The 21936-nt window shown below is 33.3% G+C and overlaps 1 protein-coding gene across 1 annotated transcript in view; it reads right to left on the bottom strand.

Annotated features, from left to right (window-relative positions):
- LOC126881981 (uncharacterized) overlaps positions 1 to 14087 on the bottom strand; it is a 29107-nt gene extending 15020 nt beyond the window's left edge. Inside the window, exons 1-2 of the mRNA XM_050646733.1 lie at positions 13920 to 14087; positions 13666 to 13870 (exon numbers count right to left, since the gene is read on the bottom strand). Coding sequence (XP_050502690.1) covers positions 13666 to 13867 — 202 coding nt within the window. The 5' untranslated portion in view covers positions 13868 to 13870; positions 13920 to 14087. The remainder of the gene's footprint in view (positions 1 to 13665; positions 13871 to 13919) is intronic.
- Between the last annotated feature and the right edge of the window lie 7849 nt (positions 14088 to 21936).

Raw genomic sequence — 21936 nt, forward strand, 5'->3', positions numbered from 1 at the left:
AGAATCGAAATTATAAATAACTACGCTAGGCCAACCAATTTAAAAACATTGCGGGGATTTTTGGGAATGGTAAACTATTTCAAAAAACTAATACCAGACATCAGCACAAAAGAAATACCGTTGATAGCATTACTTAAGAAAAATGTTAGGTGGAAATGGGGAACGGAACAAGAAATGGCTTTCAAAAATTTAAAAGGAGCTTTCTCCACAGCTGTAAGAGTACACCACCCAAGATATGATCAACCTTTCATTCTCCGGACCGATGCTTCCATAACAAAATTCGCAGGGGTGTTATCACAGATCCAAGACGATGTAGAGGTGCCAATCTGTTTTGTCTCCCGTGTAACCAAAACATATGAGAGAAAGTACAGCGTTACTGAATTAGAGTTCGCCAGTGTGTTATTTTGTGTAAATAAATTACGGTTTTACCTACTAGGGGCAAAATTCACCGTTGAAACAGACCATGCAGCTTTGGTACATATAATGAAAAATAGGCTGGTAAATAATAGAATTCATAGGGGCATTCTTTTACTTCAAGAGTATGATTTTGAATTTAAATATATCAAAGGAACTGACAATATCTTGGCTGATGCGTTGACGAGAGATGAACAATTCCGCAAAGAGGACCACAAAACTCTCCACGTTGGCATGAACATAATGAGAGAAGAAGCAGGCTTATTTTCTTTGGCTCAGATCAGGGAAAATCAGGAACAACTGGATGAAAGAGAAAAGCAAAGGGCCGAACAAGAAGATAACTTATATTTTAAGAGGGTCGATGGTAAAGAACTATATGTAATCACGGAACAGATGGCAAAAGAAGTTTTAGCAAAATTACACTGTGACAACGGACACATTGGAAGCAGGAAGGTGTGGCTTATGTTCAGGGAGAACTACATTTGTCGACAGGACTATACAATAGCCAAAGAGATGACTCGAAATTGCGAGACATGCCAAAAGTGTAAAAGTAAGAATTTCAAAAACGAAAACATCACAAAAAACGTCATAGCTCGGAAGAAACTGGATATTGTCGCCATTGATATGTTGAGCGATTTAATAACAACAACACAGAGGAATAAACACATATTAGTTATGGTGGATGTTTTCTCAAAGTATTTAAAACTGTACCCATGTAGAACCACGAAAGGAGCTGAAATACTTCGGAAGATAGACGATTTTATCGAAACAGTGGGAAGACCAGACAATATTTTGTTGGACAATGCGACATACTTTAGGAATGACCGTTTTAAAGGGGAATTAAGAGAGAGAGGCATAAATACAAAATTTGTAAGCATCCGACATCCACAGAGCAACCCATCAGAGCGTTTTATACAAGAAGTCACAAAATTTCTAAGAATTGCTGCGGAAGAACATCATCGACATTGGGACAGAAAAGTGTTTGAAATAGAGACGTATTTGAACTGTGCACCAAATACGGTTACCAAGGAGACGCCTTTATATGTAATGAAAGGAACAATGCCTACGAGACCGTGGGAAGACACCGCCCCCAGACAATACGAAGAAGTGATCGAGGTGGTTCAACGAAGATTGAGACGAAGTGGAGAGAAATATCTCCAAAGGCAAGAGAGGACCCGAAGAAGAAGGCCGGTTACATTCCAGAAAGGGGATAAAGTTTTAGTGAGGGCACTGAGGGTGTCCAATTTACAAAATGGTATTTGTGCTAAATTGATGCCGGTATTTGAAGGTCCATATAGGGTCAATACGGAAAATGGGGTAAATAGTTATGAATTAGCGCATATAGAGACAGGCAAGATACGGGGTATTTTTAACATTCACGACATTTATAAGTATCATGAGTAGAGTTTGGTAACATAATGGAATAATTTGATCCTAAAAAAAACTTGTGTCATTTAAATAAATAACAGAATTTTTTCGGCAAATCAAATGGCGGGGAGTTGTTAAGATATGTAAAATTTGAATTAATATGGTTTCGATCTTAATATTTTAGAAAAGTTAAAACATATAATAAAAATATACCAAAATTCATTTCGAAGAAATGAAAGTCAATTATCTTTGGATGGCCGTAGGTAAACAAAATTTAAATAGGGATTAAGTATTTTCTTTGTACAGTTAGTATGATAAGAAAGTGGTTATGTGTTTGGACAATGAGACCGGGTTTCCCAAATGGACTTTTGCGGCGAGGGAACAATTGTATTTAGAAATTTAAATGAGTGTAATCTTTGTTTAGATATTAAGAAAGGAAAAAAAACCGATTGGCATGTAATTAGTTTTAGGAAATTTCTAATGGTAGGGAAAATTGGTGTTTGTTATCTGAAAGGTAGATGGGGATAAAATTGAGGAACTCGGATTGGTGAAGAAGGAAAAAGGAGGGGCTAGGTATGAAGAATGGGAGTTTAGCGAAATGTTAGAGGGTGGAAGAAGAGTCAGTTGTGAAATGATCGTTAAGTCGACTAGTGGTGATCTCTAAGAGTCTCCTGAATTAGTAAGGCAGATAAGTGAATAGTTGTGAGTTTGTTGAAATAAGTGTCCTGACGGAAGCTCATCACGTAAAGCATTGTAAGTTATATTGTTCTACTTATATTCCAAGAGTCACCGTTGCATGCCGGAACGAGAAATAGATTCAGTTTATCGAGAGGAGAAAAGGCTAGCATTGTTTTTTGAAAGATACGTGCATCTGTAGGGGGTCATTAATGACAATAGGCTTGCAATAATTTGTTGCGAGATTGCTGACTACATAGGGGGCTGCTAAGAGTAAATTGTAGGCGACCAGAGACAAGAATTTGGACAACTCATCATCCGAGAGACAGTTTTATTTTTTTTTGTAGAATTATTCATAACGCAAATTTCAATAAGTACTTTAGATAGTGGTAGGGTTATTTCAATAATCAGAATAGGAAATATTATTTTTAGAGGATATTTTGAGGGTGAATTTATTTCAATAGATGCTTTTGTACCATATATGTGTTTTATTCCGTTAATCTTTGACCTTATTTATCATATGTAAAGCAAAGGAGATATTGAAGCACGAGAATATAAAACCCTGAGATTAGAGCATTAAATAGTGTGATTAAATCATAAGTGCATCATTAAAATTAAATTTAATTAATTAGTTAATTATCTAATCAAGTGCTTTGAGCACACCGATCTTTGAATATCACATTAATATATATAGTGTTATTTCTACTTTCAAAATGTTGAACGGGTTTAAAATGAATGGTTTTTGTAAAAAATGTATCAAATTATAGAATGAATTTTTAAATTTTCTTAAAAATCTTCCTTTTTCTCCATGTAATTCGAAAATAAAAATATTTCACCCCTGAGAAGTGGTGGGAACTTCCCCCATGATAAAAGCGCCATAGTATATAGGATAGACTTTGAATTAGGAGATTGGGCTACTCCCAAAATTTCATTAAAATCCATGCAGTAGGATAGAATTTGGAGATATCTTGTTCTTAATCTCGCGCATTGACTGGCGTAATCGAAATAGAATGAAATGCAAATATTGTAAACTATTAATTTCTCAGAAAAATGAACTAATTTGAAATGAAAGTATGACTATAATATTCTATTGATTTATGCAATAATCTACACATCTATAGTGTGTCCCCGAAATATGGCATCGAACATTTTCTCAAATGCAGGAATTAATGATGCGTAGAACCATAAAATACTTTTAAGTACAGTAGGTGTTTCTAAAATATCAAAATAACGAGTAACTTTGTTATTTTTATAGAATTCCAGTATCTAGTACCATAACGATAATAGATCGGTACGATAAAGTTCTCGGGCGGCCCTTCCGTCCAGCGTTTTTTGACATTACATCAAAATTGCGTATACGGTCAATACAGACTGCAGTGTCATAAAAATTTTAAAGCACTAGTGCCTTAAAGTAGCATTTTTAACGCTCGTATGGAGTGCTAAAAATTGCATTTTTAAAACGGTTGTAGAAAAAATTTCTTAAAGTAATGATGATTTGGGATTGTATGGCAGTTTCAGGGTTAGCATGCTTTGAATTTATTGAGTGTCCTGACCTAAATGTCATTGAAACATTATGACATAAATGAAATTGACACTAAGGAAAAACTCACAACAGGCATTAGATATTATATTATGAATTTAACACATTGGCTGCCATAATGTTAAAACAAGTGGGTCGCTACGGCGACGAGTCTCCCATTTCTTTACTTTTGAGACAACTACAGTGTGTCACGTGGCCGTTATCAACAAAAACATCAGCCACAACATTTGTGTCTCGCGGCACAATTACGTGGCTAATGTATTAAAGCCAAAATAGAGCAGATTTTAAATTAATTTAGTGCTAAACAGTATAGTCATAAAATCTAAGAATGATGCTACTCTGTTTTAAAAAGAAATTTTCTTTCTATACCCCAATTGTCAAGAAAATAAACATTTTTCATTATTAATTAGTCCTGTAATTATATTTTTTTTCATGCTGATCAAACCTATATTATTATACCCTGTTTTAAAACTAGGAGGAGTAATCTTAAAAGACAGATTTACACCCAATAACATCACTAGAAAAATCACCAGATTCATCTTCTTTTTTGGTTGATCATGTCGATCCTTGACAGCAATCAATAAATATATTATTCTAATGTCTCCAAAGAGTTCTAAAAACAACTGTTTTTTATACAAATGCAGACTACAATTCTAAAAATTATAGGAATAACGCAGAAAACACAAAAAAAAAACGCCAATATAACTTAATTAACCTATGAAATGCCAATAGTGTCAAAATTTCATAATAGTGGAGTAAACTTGCCAGCGGTTGGACCAATTACAAACAAGCATTACCGTGTGGTAAATTTGAATTACGCCTCCTAGTTTAAAAACGAGGTATACTAATTAACTATATAGTCTGTTTTTAAACCAAGAGGAGTAATTCAAATTTCCCGCGCCGTAAAGTTTGTTTGTAATTGGTCCAACCTCAGATAAGTTTACTCCACTGTTATTAAATTTTGACACTAATGACTGTTTATAAAAGTTTGACACTATTAGCATTTCATAGGTTCATTAAGTTATATTGGCGTTTTTTTTGTGTGTTTTCTGCGTTATTCCTATAATTTTTAGAATTTCAGTCTGTTAAAAAAACAATTTTATTGTTTTTAGAACTCTTTAGTGACATATTAGTGCACTCTGAATGAATTTGGTACAGTTTATCTTCCTCCTAATTCAGCCTTAATATCCTATGAGAATCATTGTATTAGTATAGAATCTGTCTGTAACAACTTTCCTGAACACAAGTTCATTCTAACAGGAGACTACAATCTGCCTATAGTTGATTTTTTAACCAAGAAGTGTAAACTAAAAAGACAGATTCACACCCAAGAAAGTTACTAAAAAAGTCACCAAATTCATTTTCTTTTTTCGTTGATCATATCACCTTTCGATGATAATCCATACATATATTATATTATACTAACACATCGCTAAAGAGTTCTAAAAACAACTGTTTTTATATAAAAGTAGACTAAAAATCTAAAAATTAAAGGAATAATGTAGAAAACACAAAAAATCGCCGATATACTTAATTAACCTATAAAATGACAGAAGTGCCAAAATTTTATAAATATCATTAGTGTCAAAATTGAATAACAGTGGAGTAAACTTGCCTGCGGTTGGACCAATTAGAAATAAGCATTACGCAGCGGTAAATTTGAATCACTCCTCTTGGTTAAAAAACAAACAATAATAGCGAATGGTTCCGTGATAAAAGAGGTGTCTTTAGTAATAATAGTAACACTGCTACTGATACTTTAGTTGATACTTTTGCATTTTATAACCTATTTCAGCTAAATCAAATCACGAATTGCAAAGGAGTTTTACTTGACCTAGTTTTTGCAAATGATAATGAAAATTGAAAGACTGATAGGTTTTGTACACACTTGAAATGAATGAAAGAAGTGAAAGAAGTATATTAAAGTGTGTAAATGTTTTTTAATTTCCTTAGCTAAGCGCTTTCGACATAAAAGTCATCTTCAGAGCTAATGGTCAATATATAAAAAGTACCGGCTACTTAGGAATGTATTTTCTTGCATCTCATTAAGAAATTTGTAATTCAGGTCCACCGTACAACTCCGGCTGATGAAAGCTAGTTTTAATTTTTAGTTTTTCTATGGTAAAACAATGAAAACAACCACTGGGACGATACATACACATGAAAAAAAAAGAAAAAAAAAATTTTATATGTATGTATCGTCCCAGTGGTTGTTTTCATTGTTTTACCATAGAAAAACTAAAAATTAAAACTAGCTTTCATCAGCCGGAGTTGTACGGTGGACCTGAATTACAAATTTCTTAATGAGATGCAAGAAAATACATTCCTAAGTAGCCGGTACTTTTTATATATTGACCATTAGCTCTGAAGATGACTTTTATGTCGAAAGCGCTTAGCTAAGGAAATTAAAAAACATTTACACACTTTAATATACTTCTTTCACTTCTTTCATTCGATAATGAAAATGTAACAGTTGCAATTGCTAATGACTATTTATTGCCTTGTGATTGTTATCATCCTGCGTTATCTATTTCTTTAGCTATTAAAGATAATATGCCTGAGCTTCAATATGATAGTTTTGCCTTCAATTTTATAAGAGGAGCTATGTTGCTCTTAAATGGATGGAGAACTCTCCTATACCTGACACAGAATCGGGTGTCCGAAAGATCATTAGGCATTTTCACTCTACACTCCCAAAAATTTAAAATATAATTTGATTTTCACAATGCTAAACACAAGACAAACAACAATCAAATACGCACATACAAACAAAACAATATTTGATCGTGTCGTGTTCGTAAAAATGTTTCCCACTTCATATCAAAACATGTACTTCAGCGAAGTATATGTTTAGGACACTTTTTATAGTTGTTGCTGTGTCTATCCTCTTATATGTCATTGCTCTTAACATGTATCTTGCTAGTATCTCCTAGGAGAACGTTTTAGGTATTTGCAGGTGCAGGGATATTAACGAAGCCACGGAACTGTTCTACTCCATATTGCAGTTTGGTATCAATTGTTCAATACCGCGTGTAAGATTAAAAAATCCCAAATTTCCTCGTTGGATGACTAATGACCCAAAATCATTAATATTTAGGAAAATAATTGCTCATAAGATATATAAACAAACAAATTCTTGGGACGATTATCTACTCTTCTCTTCCTTGAGAACCGAATGCAAAGAATTAAGCAGGTCATGTCATAATATTATATAAGTCAAACTGAATCTAGAATTAGTTCAAACGTAAAGCACTTTTGGAACTTTGTTAACAGCAAACGCAAAAATAATGGTATACCAAACACTATGTTTGTGGTGGATAATGATTTTAAATCAAAAATCATAGACTTCAGGCAGTCAGTGAAAGGATATGCAAGTTGAGAATTTGCACCCACTTCTTCAACCTAACAATGATAAACATTCATTGCCTAACAGAACAACAAGAGCAACATACAAAAGAAAGCTTCTACCAACAGCTGGAGATAGTATATGATAGGGCGCCAAAAAATGACATCAAGATTATAATGGGTGATATGAATACAATAGGAAAACACTCACTGCACAATGAAACAAGCGAGAATGGGGAGTTTCTGATAAATTTTGCCACTAGTAAAAACATGGTTATAAGTTCCACATGCTTGATCTCACCAGATGGAACCACAGCCAAGCAAATTGACCATGTGCTGATAGACAGAAGGGCAGCCAGTAGTATCTCCGATGTGAGAACACGACAAGAAGCATGCTGTGGATCAGACCATCTTTTAGTACAAACCAAATTTAGATTCAGAGTTAACAGGGAAAGAAACGAAAGACAAAAAAAACAAACAAACTGGACCTGGAAAAACTGAAAATTCAGGAATATAAAGAGAAGTTGAACTGAGAAGTAGAACTGCACTCCATAGAGGGCAAATGGAGTCATATCAAAACAGCAGTACTGACAGCAGCAGCGTCCACCCTGGAAAACAAGAAAAAGGAGAGAACAGGAGCATGGTTTGATGACGAGTGCAGACAAGCAATAGAGGAAAGAAATGAAGAAGAACACAGGAAAGACGAACAATATTTGAAGTCGCAAGACGGAAAGCAGAAAAGATATGTAAAAATAACAAGAGAGCCTATGAAAATGGACAGATAGAAAAAATGGAAGAAAATTTCAAAAACAACGAAATTAGAGGGGCTTATGAATACCTAAAAAAGATAAAAAGTGGGTATAAACCTCAAACAAGTCTATGTAAAGATGAAAGTGGGCAAATAATCAGTGACCAACAGAAAGTCACAGAAACTTGGAAGCATTATTTTCAGACCCTACTTGGAACACAAGTAGACACGGAAGATGAAATGGGTAGCTCCTACCATAGAGGAAGTCCTCGAAGCCATTAAGTATTAGCAAGTCACATCCACGCGCTCATCAAAGACATATGGCAAGAAAGGAAAATACCCGACGACTGAAAGAAAAGTATAGTATGCCCGATCTATAAAAAAGGAGACAAGCTCCAGTGTAAAAACTATCGTGGAATCTCTCTGCTATGTACAGCATATAAAGTCCTCATGTATATTATAAACCAGCGGCTCCAACCATTAACAGAAAATATTATTGGACAGTATCAGAAGGGCTTCCGACAGGGAAGATCGACACTGGATCAAATATTTACAGTCGAACAGATCTTGAGTAAATCATGGGAACACAATATTGATGTTCACAACGTGTTTGTAGACTTCAAACAGGCATACGACTCAGTCAAAAGGAACAAACTATACTATATATTGGCTGAATTGGCAATACCACACAAGCTAATAAGACTCATTAAAGCCACAATGGATGAAACTCAGGCATGTGTACGAATACAAAACCACCGGACACTTTTTCAAAATTTCGCAGGGACTAAAGCAGGGAGATGGGCTGGCCCCAACATTGTTTAACCTGGCACTGGAGTATGCGGTTAGGCAAATTCAAACTGGACAAGGAAATCTACTGACCAACTGAACGGTTCAACTGGCCGCTTATGCTGATGATATTAATATTATGAGTAGAACATCGACAGGAGCACAGGAAACATAATATGCAGAGTTAAAAACACAAAACAAAAATGCTAGGTCTGGAAATTAACACAGAAAAAACAAAAATAATGACTCAGACGAGAAGAAATAGAGTCCTACAAAACATCATACATGAAGATGACATTGAAACGGTTGGAAAATTTACATACCTGGGAGCAGAAATATATGCTGACGGATCAGAAGATGGAGAAATACGGAAGAGAATAACGCAGGCAAACAGCTTATTTTGCCCTCTCCCATATATCTCGGTCTAAAAGTGTCCACCAAAATATAAAGATGAGAATCTATAAAACTTTAATTCGACCAATAACATGCTATGGCAGTGAAGCTTGGGCCCTGAAAGAAACATAAAAAAACAACCTCGAGACATTCGAAAGGAAATTTCCCTGTCAGGGAAAACGGAATCTTCAGAAGTCGATACAACAACGAGCTTTATCAACTTTATAAGGAAAGAGACCGGTTGGAAAGCCAAGAAAGCGCTGGGAAGACACAGTCAACAGCGACGCACAAGGCCTTTTAGGAGTCCGTGTATGGAGAAGAGCAGCCACAGACAAGCAAGGGTGGAGGCAAAAAATAAAGGAGGCCAAGGCTCAATTTGGGCTGTAGTGCCGTAGAAGAAGAAGAAGCACTATGTTTCTTGGAAACAGTGCTTAACAATGGTGCAGATATCGTTAATAATTTTGCGCAATGTTTTCAAAATGTTTACAGAGCTAATGATGATGATCTAATACAGCCCATTTTAGAGTATGAGAAAACAGTAAGTCTAAATTCCTGTAATGTATCTATTGAAATCATATTTGAAAAATTAGCCAATTTAGACATTTATAAGGGCTCTGGACCAGATGGAATTCCATCCATACTATTAAAAAAATGTAGATGTACTTTAACCCATCCCTTATATTTTCTCTTTCACTTGATTCAGGTATTTCTCCAAGTTTGTGGAAAAAAATAAATTCATTAGGTATTTAAGTTTTAAATTACACAAACCTTTAAGTGACCATTCCTACTCAGAAATTAGAAATACATTAAACCTTCCTAAGCTATCTTCTATTTATTTATTTATTTACGGGTCTCCCCAATTTAAAAAAAAAAATATACATATATAAACAATAAGTAGAAGTAAAAGTAGTATTGGTAAAGTCCAGTAAAACAGTAAAAAAACTAAAAATAAAATAAAATGAATTAAATGAAAGTGTGACAGCATAAAACTGTAGTAAGTACATTACAATAAAACTAAATTTAACATACACACAATCCACGTTATGCAGTGACAATACATAATAATATAATATAAACTGACATTAATCAACTAACTACAGACAATAAAAAAATTAACAAATTACATAATACAAAAGCATTATCCATGGCAAAAATTAACAAATCCACTGAAAATATAATATTAAATATTAAATATTAAACATAAGTGCTGACCGGAAAAACTGATTTTAGTTGGTTTTTAAATACTCGACTGGAAGAAGAGAATAAATCGATGTCCAAATCATTCAGGCGACTTAAAGTTCTATCTATTGGTGAGTTAAGACCATAGTTAGTTGAATGATGAGGTACATGGAACAAGTTATTATTTCTCAGATTATGGTTTGGAATATTAAAGTTTATTAATTTTAATAAATCAGGACAATTGATTTCACTATTTAATAGTTTATAAATAAAAGCTAGATCATTTATAATTCTACGGTCTTTTAAGGAGTGCAAATTGAGATCACTACGGATGATGGTATAGTTGTGGTTTAGTTCAATAACATTATATCCCAATCTGTATGCTGCAAATCTTAAAAACTTATTTTGAACTCTCTCGAGACAAACAACATGAACATTATAAAATGGTGACCAGACAATAGAGGAGAATTCTAATATAGATATAACCAATGATGAGTAAACAGCCTTTATTGTATTAAGGGAAAGATCAGCACAACTGCGAAGTATATAACCCAGTACTTTTGAAGCCTTTGCTGTCACATAGTTAATGTGATCCACAAACGTTAAGTTTTCATCGACTTCTAGACGGATTTATGCTGATATTTTGTTTCTGCATAAACTAATGAATTCTAAAATAAATTGCAATGATCTACTGTCTCTAACTGATTTTAATGTTCCCTCTAGAGTCACTAGATCATCTCAAAATTTTGTAATTAAATTTCATTGCTGCAACTTTGGTAGGCATTCTCCACTGAGTAGAATCATTCTAAATGGAAATATAATAGATTTCTATTTGTTGCTGTGCGCTTCCGAAAACATTTGTAGACAGTGTGTAAAAAAATGTTTGTAATTTAGGTGATTTATATTTGTTATGTGCTTTATCTTATTTTAATCTTATTTTAATATTTGTTTTTTCTATATGGCTGTATCGCCAATTTTTGTCATATTCACTATATTTATGTTTAATGTATCAATCACTAGATAATAATTTTTGTAATATTTTATGTATATATTTAATTGGTCCAATAAACGTATAATATTAATGGATTACTGTCAAAGGCCGGTATGATTAACTAAAAAAGAATATGTATTTGGTGATAATTCTAGTGACTTTCTTGGGTGTGAATCTGTCTATTTAGTTTACTCCTCTTGGTTTAAAAACAAAGCTTAATTACATACAGTTTGCCAAATATAGCTGAAAGTGTGAAATTCCCATTGCCTGCACGAACAGTGAAGTAAGAACGTACATACAAAGAGTCTTGACCATCAGTGCGAGTTCCGCAGTAAGACGAATGTGCATCATGAGCATGGTTATTTTCACACTTTCAGATATGTTTGGTGAACTGTAGTATTACATTAAAACAGTATTACCCAAAAAAATAAACTGTCAACTATCTGAATTATGCATGAACTGCCTTGTTGATTTACATGAAGAAAAAGATGACTTCATTTCAAAATGGCTACAGTATAAGCTCTTTATTCGTAGGGTATGTTCCGTAAATATACCTTGAATACAGAAACCATGAATATGGCTCATATTTAGCCAGTGGCTAAAAAAAAATTACAATTTTCTCTTGCTTGGCAGTTTTTAAAAACTCCTTCAATTCAGATTTATATTCAGGATTGGGTAGCTATTTGCCTCTTAAAGGTGGATCAATTTTCATAAATAAATCACAAGTTCATTTGTCATTCTTAAACCTTCACTAAGATTTTTCAAATTTAATGTCACATTCCCTTGCTTGTTGAATCTTTAATGGGTTCTGAATTTAATATTTCCTCCATCTTGCAATTCAAGCAACTCCAGAATGTCACTTCATTCTATCTGTTTGAACCCATCTTGTCCTATTCCACTCTCAATTTGGGCAATGTTTTCAGTTAAATTTTGAACTTGCACAGATCCTTCCTTATTTCCTGCAGTCAAAACAGGCCACAGTTCTTGGAATAATTTTTTTATGTTTATGATGCATTTTACTATGTCAAATTTCTTACAACATTCATATCAGGATCACATTCCATACTACTCAGTATCATTTTGAAGATTCGTCTAATGTGTGAAGAGTATTCATTGGTCCATAAATTGAAGTAAAGCATATCGTCGGTCTAATAAGCAAATTGCCTAAGTCACAAATTGAAAATTTTACAGGAGAGACAAAAAACTTTGGAACTTACCTATGTCCAAAAGACAACAAAAGTAATAAAATAGAAAATTGCCTGACGCTATGCAATACATAATTGACCAAAATTAATTAAACAAAATACAGTAGAACCCCGATTATCCGGGTGCGGATTATCCGTGCTGCGGATTATATGTGCTGCGGATTATATGTGCTGTGGATTATCCGTGCTATGATTTTCTACTACTCAAGTTGCATTTCTGAGGTTTTATCAAAATAGCGTCATCTTAAATCACTTGACGGAAACTCTATATGATGAAAGAGAGACTCATAATGAAAGATTTATTTTTTCTGTTATCTTTTTATGGTAGGTACATATGTATGTGTATACACACATATGTATTATACATAAGAAGTACATGTTCGGATTATCCGTGCTTTTCAATTATCCGTGCCCACCTCCGGTCCCGAAGAGCACGGATAATCGGAGTTCTACTGTATTTACACAAACTCTCTACTTATTATACTATATCCATATAACGTTTTCAATCAAAATGACTTCAGAAACACTGTTACGTACAAGCGAACACCTGATCAAACAATGAACATGGCAATATTCATATGAATGGACTTCTGCAAAATTCGTTTAGCGGAATTGGCACGAAATAAAATAATAACGGCGCTTGTGGGAATTGTCAGGCGGTAACTTTTACCATCTACTACTAGGTGACACCAAAAAACAATTTTCGCAAAAACGGACTTAGGCAATTTGCTTATTAGACTGATGATATGCCAATCTAGGCGTAGTTGTAATAAGGTATATTTTATTAGTCCAACTGCTGACTTGTTGACAAAGGATACCGACTGCTTTTTATTTTGGTATATGTATGTACCCACATATTGATTCGATCTGCGAATAAAGAAATCTTAGGCCGAGAATATCCGAATTTGTTAACAGGAATCACAGAATTGTGAAAACATGACTAAGGAGCTTTTACTCTATATGAAATTAAAGACAACTCCACGGGAATACAATGAATACAGAGAACCTCTCATAATATTACCTTTTAAACTGGCTCTTGGTAAAGATATTCGCAAAAGTTTATTGTCGAGGGCAACCTCGTTGAGGGTTATGTTCTTAGCCGTGAACTTTCCTTTTTTTATGGTTGGCTTTTGAATACGTTTTTTCTTAAGGATAGTTAAATCCCAGCTATCATCAAAACGTTTGGAGGCAACTTTATGTCTTTTATCTTTTCTCAGTTTCATATCCTAAAAGTAATCATAATTATATTTATCAACTCAACATTATAACACATACCGTAACATTATCTGATGGTAAGAAGAGATATACATAATTTTCATACTATTTTCCCAAATTATTTGAATGATTTAAAAATATTGAATAATAATTTTTAAAGCGTTTTTATTTTGGCTTCTTCTCACGTCAATGTCAATTTTATAGCTTGGTTAATGATGCGCAGACGCAGACCACAGAACACGTAAAATTTTTGTTTTATTCAGGGCCGGACTTTTCACCTTGAGAAGAAAAATATGGTACTGGTACTATACAGGGTGTTTCATTAATAATTGTCCATATAGTAACAGGAGAAACCTTAGCACAAAATACGAAGATTTAACCTAAAACATTTAAATAAAATGTGGTTCCTTACTGAGTTACAGGGTGTTTTATCTAAAAATTTAAAAACTATTTTTGCTCAGCATTTTAAAACTATTCGACGTATCCTTTTCATACTTGGCAGAAAGTGCGACTACTATACACCCTACTAAGTTGTGATAAACAAAAGTTTCTAGCTACTAACAGAGGCGTATGACAGGGGAGAGTGAATGGTTGACCCTTCTCAAATTCTACGCCACTGGAGGAATTACTATTTTAGTGCCATTTTTAGATTCTCCAATACTTTCTACGTAAATAATATACTCTTCATTGGTAACGATAAATGCATTAGTTTTCGAGATATTTGAAGTTAAATATGAAACGGCACAGTTATTTTGATTAATTTATGAATATGATTTATATGATCAAAATTTAAAAATTATTTTCACCCAGTACTTTAAAACTATTTGGCGTATCCTTATCATACTTGGCAGTAAGTACTGTACACCCTACTAAATTAAGATAAATAAACGTTTCTAGCTACTACCAGAGGCGTACTACAGGGGATAGTGGCTGGTTGACCATTCCCAAATTCTACGCCACTGACGAAATTACTATTTTAGTGTAATTTTTTGATTTTCCAATACTTTTTATCTAAATAACATACTCTTCATTCGGAACGATAAAATAATTCGTTTTCGAGATATTTGAAATTAAAAATGAAGCGACACAATACATTAATCAAAAAAACCGTGTCGTTTCATTTTTAACTTAAAAAATCTCGAAAACTAATGACTTTATGGTTACGAATGAAGAGTATATTATTTTCATCGAAAGTATTTGAGAATCCAAAAATTGAACTAAAATAGCAATTCCGCCAGTGGCGTAGAATTTGGAAAGGGTATCCACTTTCCCCGTCGTACGCCTCTGATAATAGCCAGAAACGTTTGTTTAACATAGTTTAGTAGTTTGTATAGCACCTATACTTCCTGCCAAAAATGAAAAGGATACGTCGAATAGTTTTAAAATGCTGAGTAAAAATAGTTTTTAAATTTTCATGCATGCAAATGTGACACTCTGATGAATTGTCTTTGTAGCAAATCTCAAAAAGTGCCTCTGGTTGTATGATCGCGAATTTCTATTAAATCAAAGAGGTCCCAGAAAAATGGTGATAAGCTCGATTGATAGGGAAAAACCAAAACAAATACATATATTCAAAGAGAACAACAGTAAAAGAAGAAAGGTACCGACGCAAAGACAAAACTTTATAAGTTTTGGTGTCTCCGCTGTCTGGTACATCAGAAAGTATCAAATTCAGTTATTGCATATGACGGAACAGTCGCAAATACTGGAGTTAAGGGTGATGTAATACGACTGTTAGAAGAACATCTTAAAAACCCTCTTCAGTGGTTTGTATGTCTGCGACATTCAAATGATCTACCCCTTGGACATCAAAAAATATTTGCCAGTGACCAAATCAAAAAACGTGAGGGTCTTCAAACTTTCTCCTATAAAAATTTTGATTCAAACGACTACTTTGAGTTATTTAACTATCAAGAATATCACCTTACAGAACCACCTATATTCTCTAGATTGTCGAGTGACAATCTGCGAGATTTTATTAAGAATCCTAACTTAGACCCTTTTAACATTGAGATTGAGAAATATCACTGCCACAAACAATGTGTAGAACGATGTGTCAAGCTTGTGACAACAGCTTCTCTAGCAGTTTGTGGAGCGTATTGAGGGATGGATTTAGAAAAACGCGAATTGATTCCAGAAAAACTATGCATCACTTTAATGCTAAATCGGAAGTCGAATAGAATGTATTTACAATATTTTTTGTAATATTTATACAGGGTGTCCCGAAAAGATTGGTCATAAATTATACCAAAGATTCTAAAATCAAAAATAGGTTGATCGAACCTCACATACCTATATACAATAGTGTACAGTGCACACAAAAAAGTTACAGCCCTCTGAAGTTACAAATTGAAAATCGAATTTTTCCAAAATATCGAAAACTTTTAAAGATTTTTTTATTGAAAATAATTGAACATGTGGTATTCTTATGGCAGGATCATTAGGTCTGTTCGTACAGGAATCACTGACTATCAGCAACTGCACGACGCATGCGTGTTTCAATTGTGCGAACGCTAATATTGAAACACGCATGCGTCGTGCAGTTGCTGATAGTCAGTGATAGTTTCTGATTCCTGTACGAACAGACCTATTAATAAAAAAAACAGTGAAATTTGCACACCCCATAAAAATTTTATGGAGTTTTGTTCCCTTAGACAAGTTTTGTCCCCCAAACTTTTGTGCACGTTCCAACTAAATTATTATTGTGGTACCATTAGTTAAACACAATATTTTTAAAACTTTTTTGTCTCTTAGTATTTTTTTGATAAGCTAGTTTTTATCGAGATGCGGCTTCATTTTAATATGGTTACATAATAATTTTATGGGGGTTTCGTTCCTTTAAACCCCCCAAATGTTTGTATACGTTGCAATTAAACTATTATTGCGGTACCATTAGTTAAACACAGTGTTTTTAAAACTTTTTTGCGTCTTAGTATTTTTTCGATAATACACTTTTTATCGAGATGTGGCTTCTTTTTTAATATGGTTGAAAATATACCTAAAAATTTAAATTATAAATAAATGTTCATACTATTACCAGGTCTCTATAATCGTACTTTACCATATACAAATATGTGGTGAGTGGTGGATTTGAGAAATATTCAAAATATCTCGATAAAGACTGGCTTTTCGATAAAGTATTAAGACGTAAAAAAGTTTTAAAAATATTGTGTTTAACTAATCATCACACAGCCAAATTTGTCCCTGTCAGACATAGGCCTCCTCAAGATGTCTCCACCCTTCTCTGGGCAGCTGCAATCCAGTTTGTCGCTATTCTTTTAATGTCGTCGGTCCATCTGGTAGGTGGTCTTCCACGACTTCGCTTGTCTGCCCTTGGCCGCCACTCTAAAATCTTCTTTGTCCATCTGTTGTCTCTCTGTCTTGCGACGTGTCCTGACCATTTCCACTTCAACTTTGTAATGCGTTCTATGATGTCTTCCACTCCAGTTCTTCGCCGTAACTCACCATTTCGTATTCTGTCTCTCAAAGTTAGGCCAAGCATGGATCTTTCCCTTTTTGGTTGTGCTACTTGTAATTTTCTTATTGATGTTTTAGTCAGTGTCAGTGTTTCAGCTACATAAGTAAGCACCGGAAGTACGCACTGGTTAAATGCTTTTCTTTTTAGCTTTATTGGGATGTTTTCCTTGAACACGGCTTTGAGTTTGCCATACGCCGCCGCCGCCCATCCTAGAGCTATTCTTCTAGATAATTCGCATGTTTGGCTGTCTCTACTTATTTGTATTTCGTGGCCCAGATAGATTTATTTGTCAACTGTTTCGATATGGCAGTTTTTTAGTTTCAGTGGTCCGCTAGGTACTAAATTGGTAATCATATTTTAGTTTTCCCAAAGTTTATTTTCAACCCTACTTTTTGAGAAACTCGTTATAGTTCTTGCAGCATTTCGTGGGCTTCCTTTAAGTCGTCGGTTATTAGAACTATGTCATCTGCAAATCGTAGGTGGTTCAGACTTTCTCCATCGACATTCAAACCTCTGTTTTGCCATTCTAGCATCTGGAATGCATGCTGCATTACGGCATTGAATAGTTTTGGTGACATGTTGTCTCCTTATCTAACTCTCCTTTTTAGTTTTATTTTTTGAGTTTGGGTATGGAGGTTTATTGCTGTTGTGGCATTTGCATATAATGTTGAATAATGTTGGAATATCGGTAGTCGATTCTACAATCTCGAAAAGCTCTTAAGATGGCTACTATTTCAATAGTGTCAAATGCTTTTTTGTAGTCAACAAATACTAGAACTAGCGGCCGGTTGTACTCCACAGTTTTTTCGATTAGGACCTTTAGTTAAGGGGACAATACCCCCTAAAATTTTTTATGGGGCGCACAAATTTCACTATAATTTTTTTAAGATATTTCTGCCATAAGAATGCCACATGTCTATTTTCAATAAAAAATCTCAAATATTTTTCCACATATTGGAAAAAATTGATTTTTATTTTGTAACTTCAAAGGACTGTAACAGAATCTGTGGTATAATTTATGATCAATCTTTCCGGGACCCCTGTAATGCACTATTTTAAAATTATAGTAATTTTGTACTTTGCTTTATATTATTTAGTTTGGTTTAAAAAAAACTTTGGTGACGTCAGGGTGACGGATAAGTTAGGCTCTTTAAAAAAATGTTGGAGCATAACTTTTCTTAAGAGGATGGGTACGTATTTTCGGCAGCAATGCTATTCAAATGGAGATTAATTTTTTTCGAATCCTGAGAAAACTAATGAGTATTTTTGAAAAATTTAAACGCAGAATGAAAGATTACGTTCTTACCGAGGGCCTAAAGTCCCTGAAAACTTCTATAATGTTTATTTTAATAAATTAGAGGGGTGAAAAACTAAGAGAAAATGTAGTGTGATTTTTAAAAATATTTCATTCAAAAGAAACTTTTTATTTATTTTAAGGGACTTTCGGCCCTCGATAATAATTTTGTCTTTTATTCTGCGTTTAAATTTTTTTAAAATATTTATTAGTTTTTTCAGGATTCGAAAAAATGGACCCGTGGTCCGTGGTCCGTGGTGATATTTTCCAAATCGAACATTCGCTATCTTTGTCATACAACGCACTGAGTAAAATCAAATAGAATATGATGACAATAGACAGTGACAGTTTTAAATATTTGACATGGCATCGGGAATATTTTGAGTTGTTAATTAAATAATATTGATAGTGTATTTGATAAATAATTGATTTAAGACGTAATGAACTAGATAAAAAATTATTTATTGTTTATTATTTATGGAAGATCCAACCAGAGAATACATCAGGCTGTGATCCAAGTATTTTTTTGTTAAAGATGTTCAAAATTGTAAGCGTTCCATATAGTACTTAACAATATGTTATTAAAAAATCACTTTAACATTTTTCCTCTTTTCTCGATTGAGTATTAGTTTATTTTGTTGTATATGTAAATTATTACAACCACTGAATACATAGTTACTGAAAAAAATATCACATTTAATTATTAACTGAATTAGTAATTTGCAATTATACAAATAGCAGTTATCCAAGAATATTCAAAAGCCATCTCTTTAAAGTTAATGATGACATTGTCAAGTAGAATGACATTCTAGTAATGTTTACATATCCATACCAGTGTGAATTTTACTACACGTAATTTGCCGTGTAAAGACAAAAAGTAGGGATAGCCGTAAAATATTTGCGAATTGTGTACCGATGGCCTTAAGGCAAAAAAACTCGAAAATTTCAACCAAACATTAAACTTATAAAACTAAAACTCATAGTATAGGTATGGTTTTACCTATCTTTAAAAAATATATCTTTGGTTATTTTCTTATTCGTAATTTAAGTAATAAAAGAAAATATTAAAACTCATAAAATCAAAAATTTTTAACAAACAAAAAACTCTCTAAAACTAATAATACTCAAGTGTTGGAACGTAACTTTTCTTAATCTCTCTTTCACAAAAAAATATCTGCGTTAATTTTCTTATTCTTAATATGAGTGATAAGTAGGATAAAAAAAATCTTAAAAAAATCATAAAATCACAAATTCTAAACAAGGAAATACTTAACTTTTAAAACTAATATTTAAGTATAGGAACGTAAGTTTTGCTAAAATATGTCTTTCATTAAATTTCTTCTGCGTCCAAATCAAAGTCAGGCAAGGAACTAAATCCTTTAATATCATCCTCAAAATCCTCTACGTTTTTAATTTTGTAGAATTGAAGGGCAGCTTTTGGAAGAAATTGGAATAAAGACTTAACCTTTAACTACCCGCGCATCAAGTTATAACATAACTACACGCGTGGCGTACTTTATACGCCACAAGAAAATACACTTAAAGACAGCGGATTTGTTTTTTTTTTTTTTTTGTAAAAATACACTTAGTTGTTTGTCAATCATTTCATTTAATCCTAATAAACCTTATTCGGCATCAGTGAATACTTGGAGTTCCTTCTCAGTAAGCCAACTGGGATTTATAACTGGAATTATGGAATAACTGGATTCCATGATAAATAAAATTACTAATAAAAAATTTTTTGAAATGTGATTTTTTACAGGAGAAAAAGTATTGTTTATAAAGAAAAATATATTTTGTGCCATAATGACTAAAAAACAATTGAAATGTGTACTTATATTAATACTTATATTAATATAATCGTGGCGTATATTGTCCACCACCGGCAGCAACAAATAATAAACTGTAAATTACGATATTCCCAGAATGCCGATTATAACGAAACTAAAACCAAATTGTAAAGCACATTCCAGTGATAGGTTAGAGAGATAAACAAGGTCAAAAATTAAATTTTTAAATATATTTGCAGTAGAATTCTTATATTTGGCGTACAAAATACGCCAGCGCGTGTAGTTAAAGGTTAATGTCCACAATAATATGAAAGGAACCAACCGCCTTGCATGTCGTTTGTTAACAAATACTGCAATAATATAAAAAGAACCAACCGCCTTGCATGTCGTTTGGTTACAATATTTGCAATATTATAAAAGGAATCAACTGCCTTACAGGTCGTTTGGTTGCATTTATTGCAAAAGTATAAAAGAAACCACTGCTTGGGTCTTTTTATATTAAAGAATACTGCCTGTTTTTTTTATTGTCGCTTGGACCTTTTTTCTACAGATGTCGCTAGAAGCTCTGTAGACGTACGCATTTTTTTACACATATAAAGTGAATATCTGGTTGTCGTTTGGAGCTATTAACTCAGTTTTTGCCAAATGTAGCTTGGTTCCTTTTCGATTAGCGCTATCCAATGTATGTCAAAAAATGCGGAATAACTACCTCTTAACACCTAGCCAATTTTCATTTGCATATCTCAACCGGTTTTAGAACAATAAACAAATCGTCAGTTTGTAAGACACAATTCAACATCCCGTATCTCGGAAACGAAGCATTTGCGGACATAGGTTTATTAAGCATACGGTCATTATTTTTTCATGCAGAATTACCCCTTAAAGTTTGTCGCACTTATTTAGAAACACCCTGTATTGATAAAGAACATGGCTAGTTGTTAAAGTCCCTAACTTTTTTACTATCCAACATAAGCGAATGAATAAAAAAACAGAATGTTAAGATAACCTGGGGCTATATTTGGGTTTTAATTTTAATATTTTATAAAGGCTAGAATATTCCACAATGTGTTGTGAAAATTGAGAAAAAAAACCAGTTTGATTGGTACACCCGGTATACAATGAAAATTTACCTGTCTAGCAACAATAATCTTACAGCGATATTGTTAAAGAACAAGGCTATAACATATTAAAACAATTACTTAAATCGGACAACAGGTTTAGGAGATACGAGACATCAAAAATGACCCATTTTTAGGGTGCCCGTTTCTCGTGCCGGTGAGTGTATATATCATACTAGTGACGTCATCCATCTGAGTGTAATGACGTAATCGATGGTTTTTTTAATGAGAATAGGGATGGTGTGGTAGCTCATTTGAAAGGTTATTTAATTCTCTATTCACTAATATAAACATCAACATAATCATTTATACAGGGTGTCCAATTTTTTAAAATTAAATTAATTCACACAAAAAGAAGAATCCATGTTATTTATTTAAGCTAAAATACATTTTACGG

Source organism: Diabrotica virgifera, chromosome 3 (assembly GCF_917563875.1).
Source record: "Diabrotica virgifera virgifera chromosome 3, PGI_DIABVI_V3a".
In the NCBI taxonomy this organism is placed as follows: domain Eukaryota; kingdom Metazoa; phylum Arthropoda; class Insecta; order Coleoptera; family Chrysomelidae; genus Diabrotica; species Diabrotica virgifera.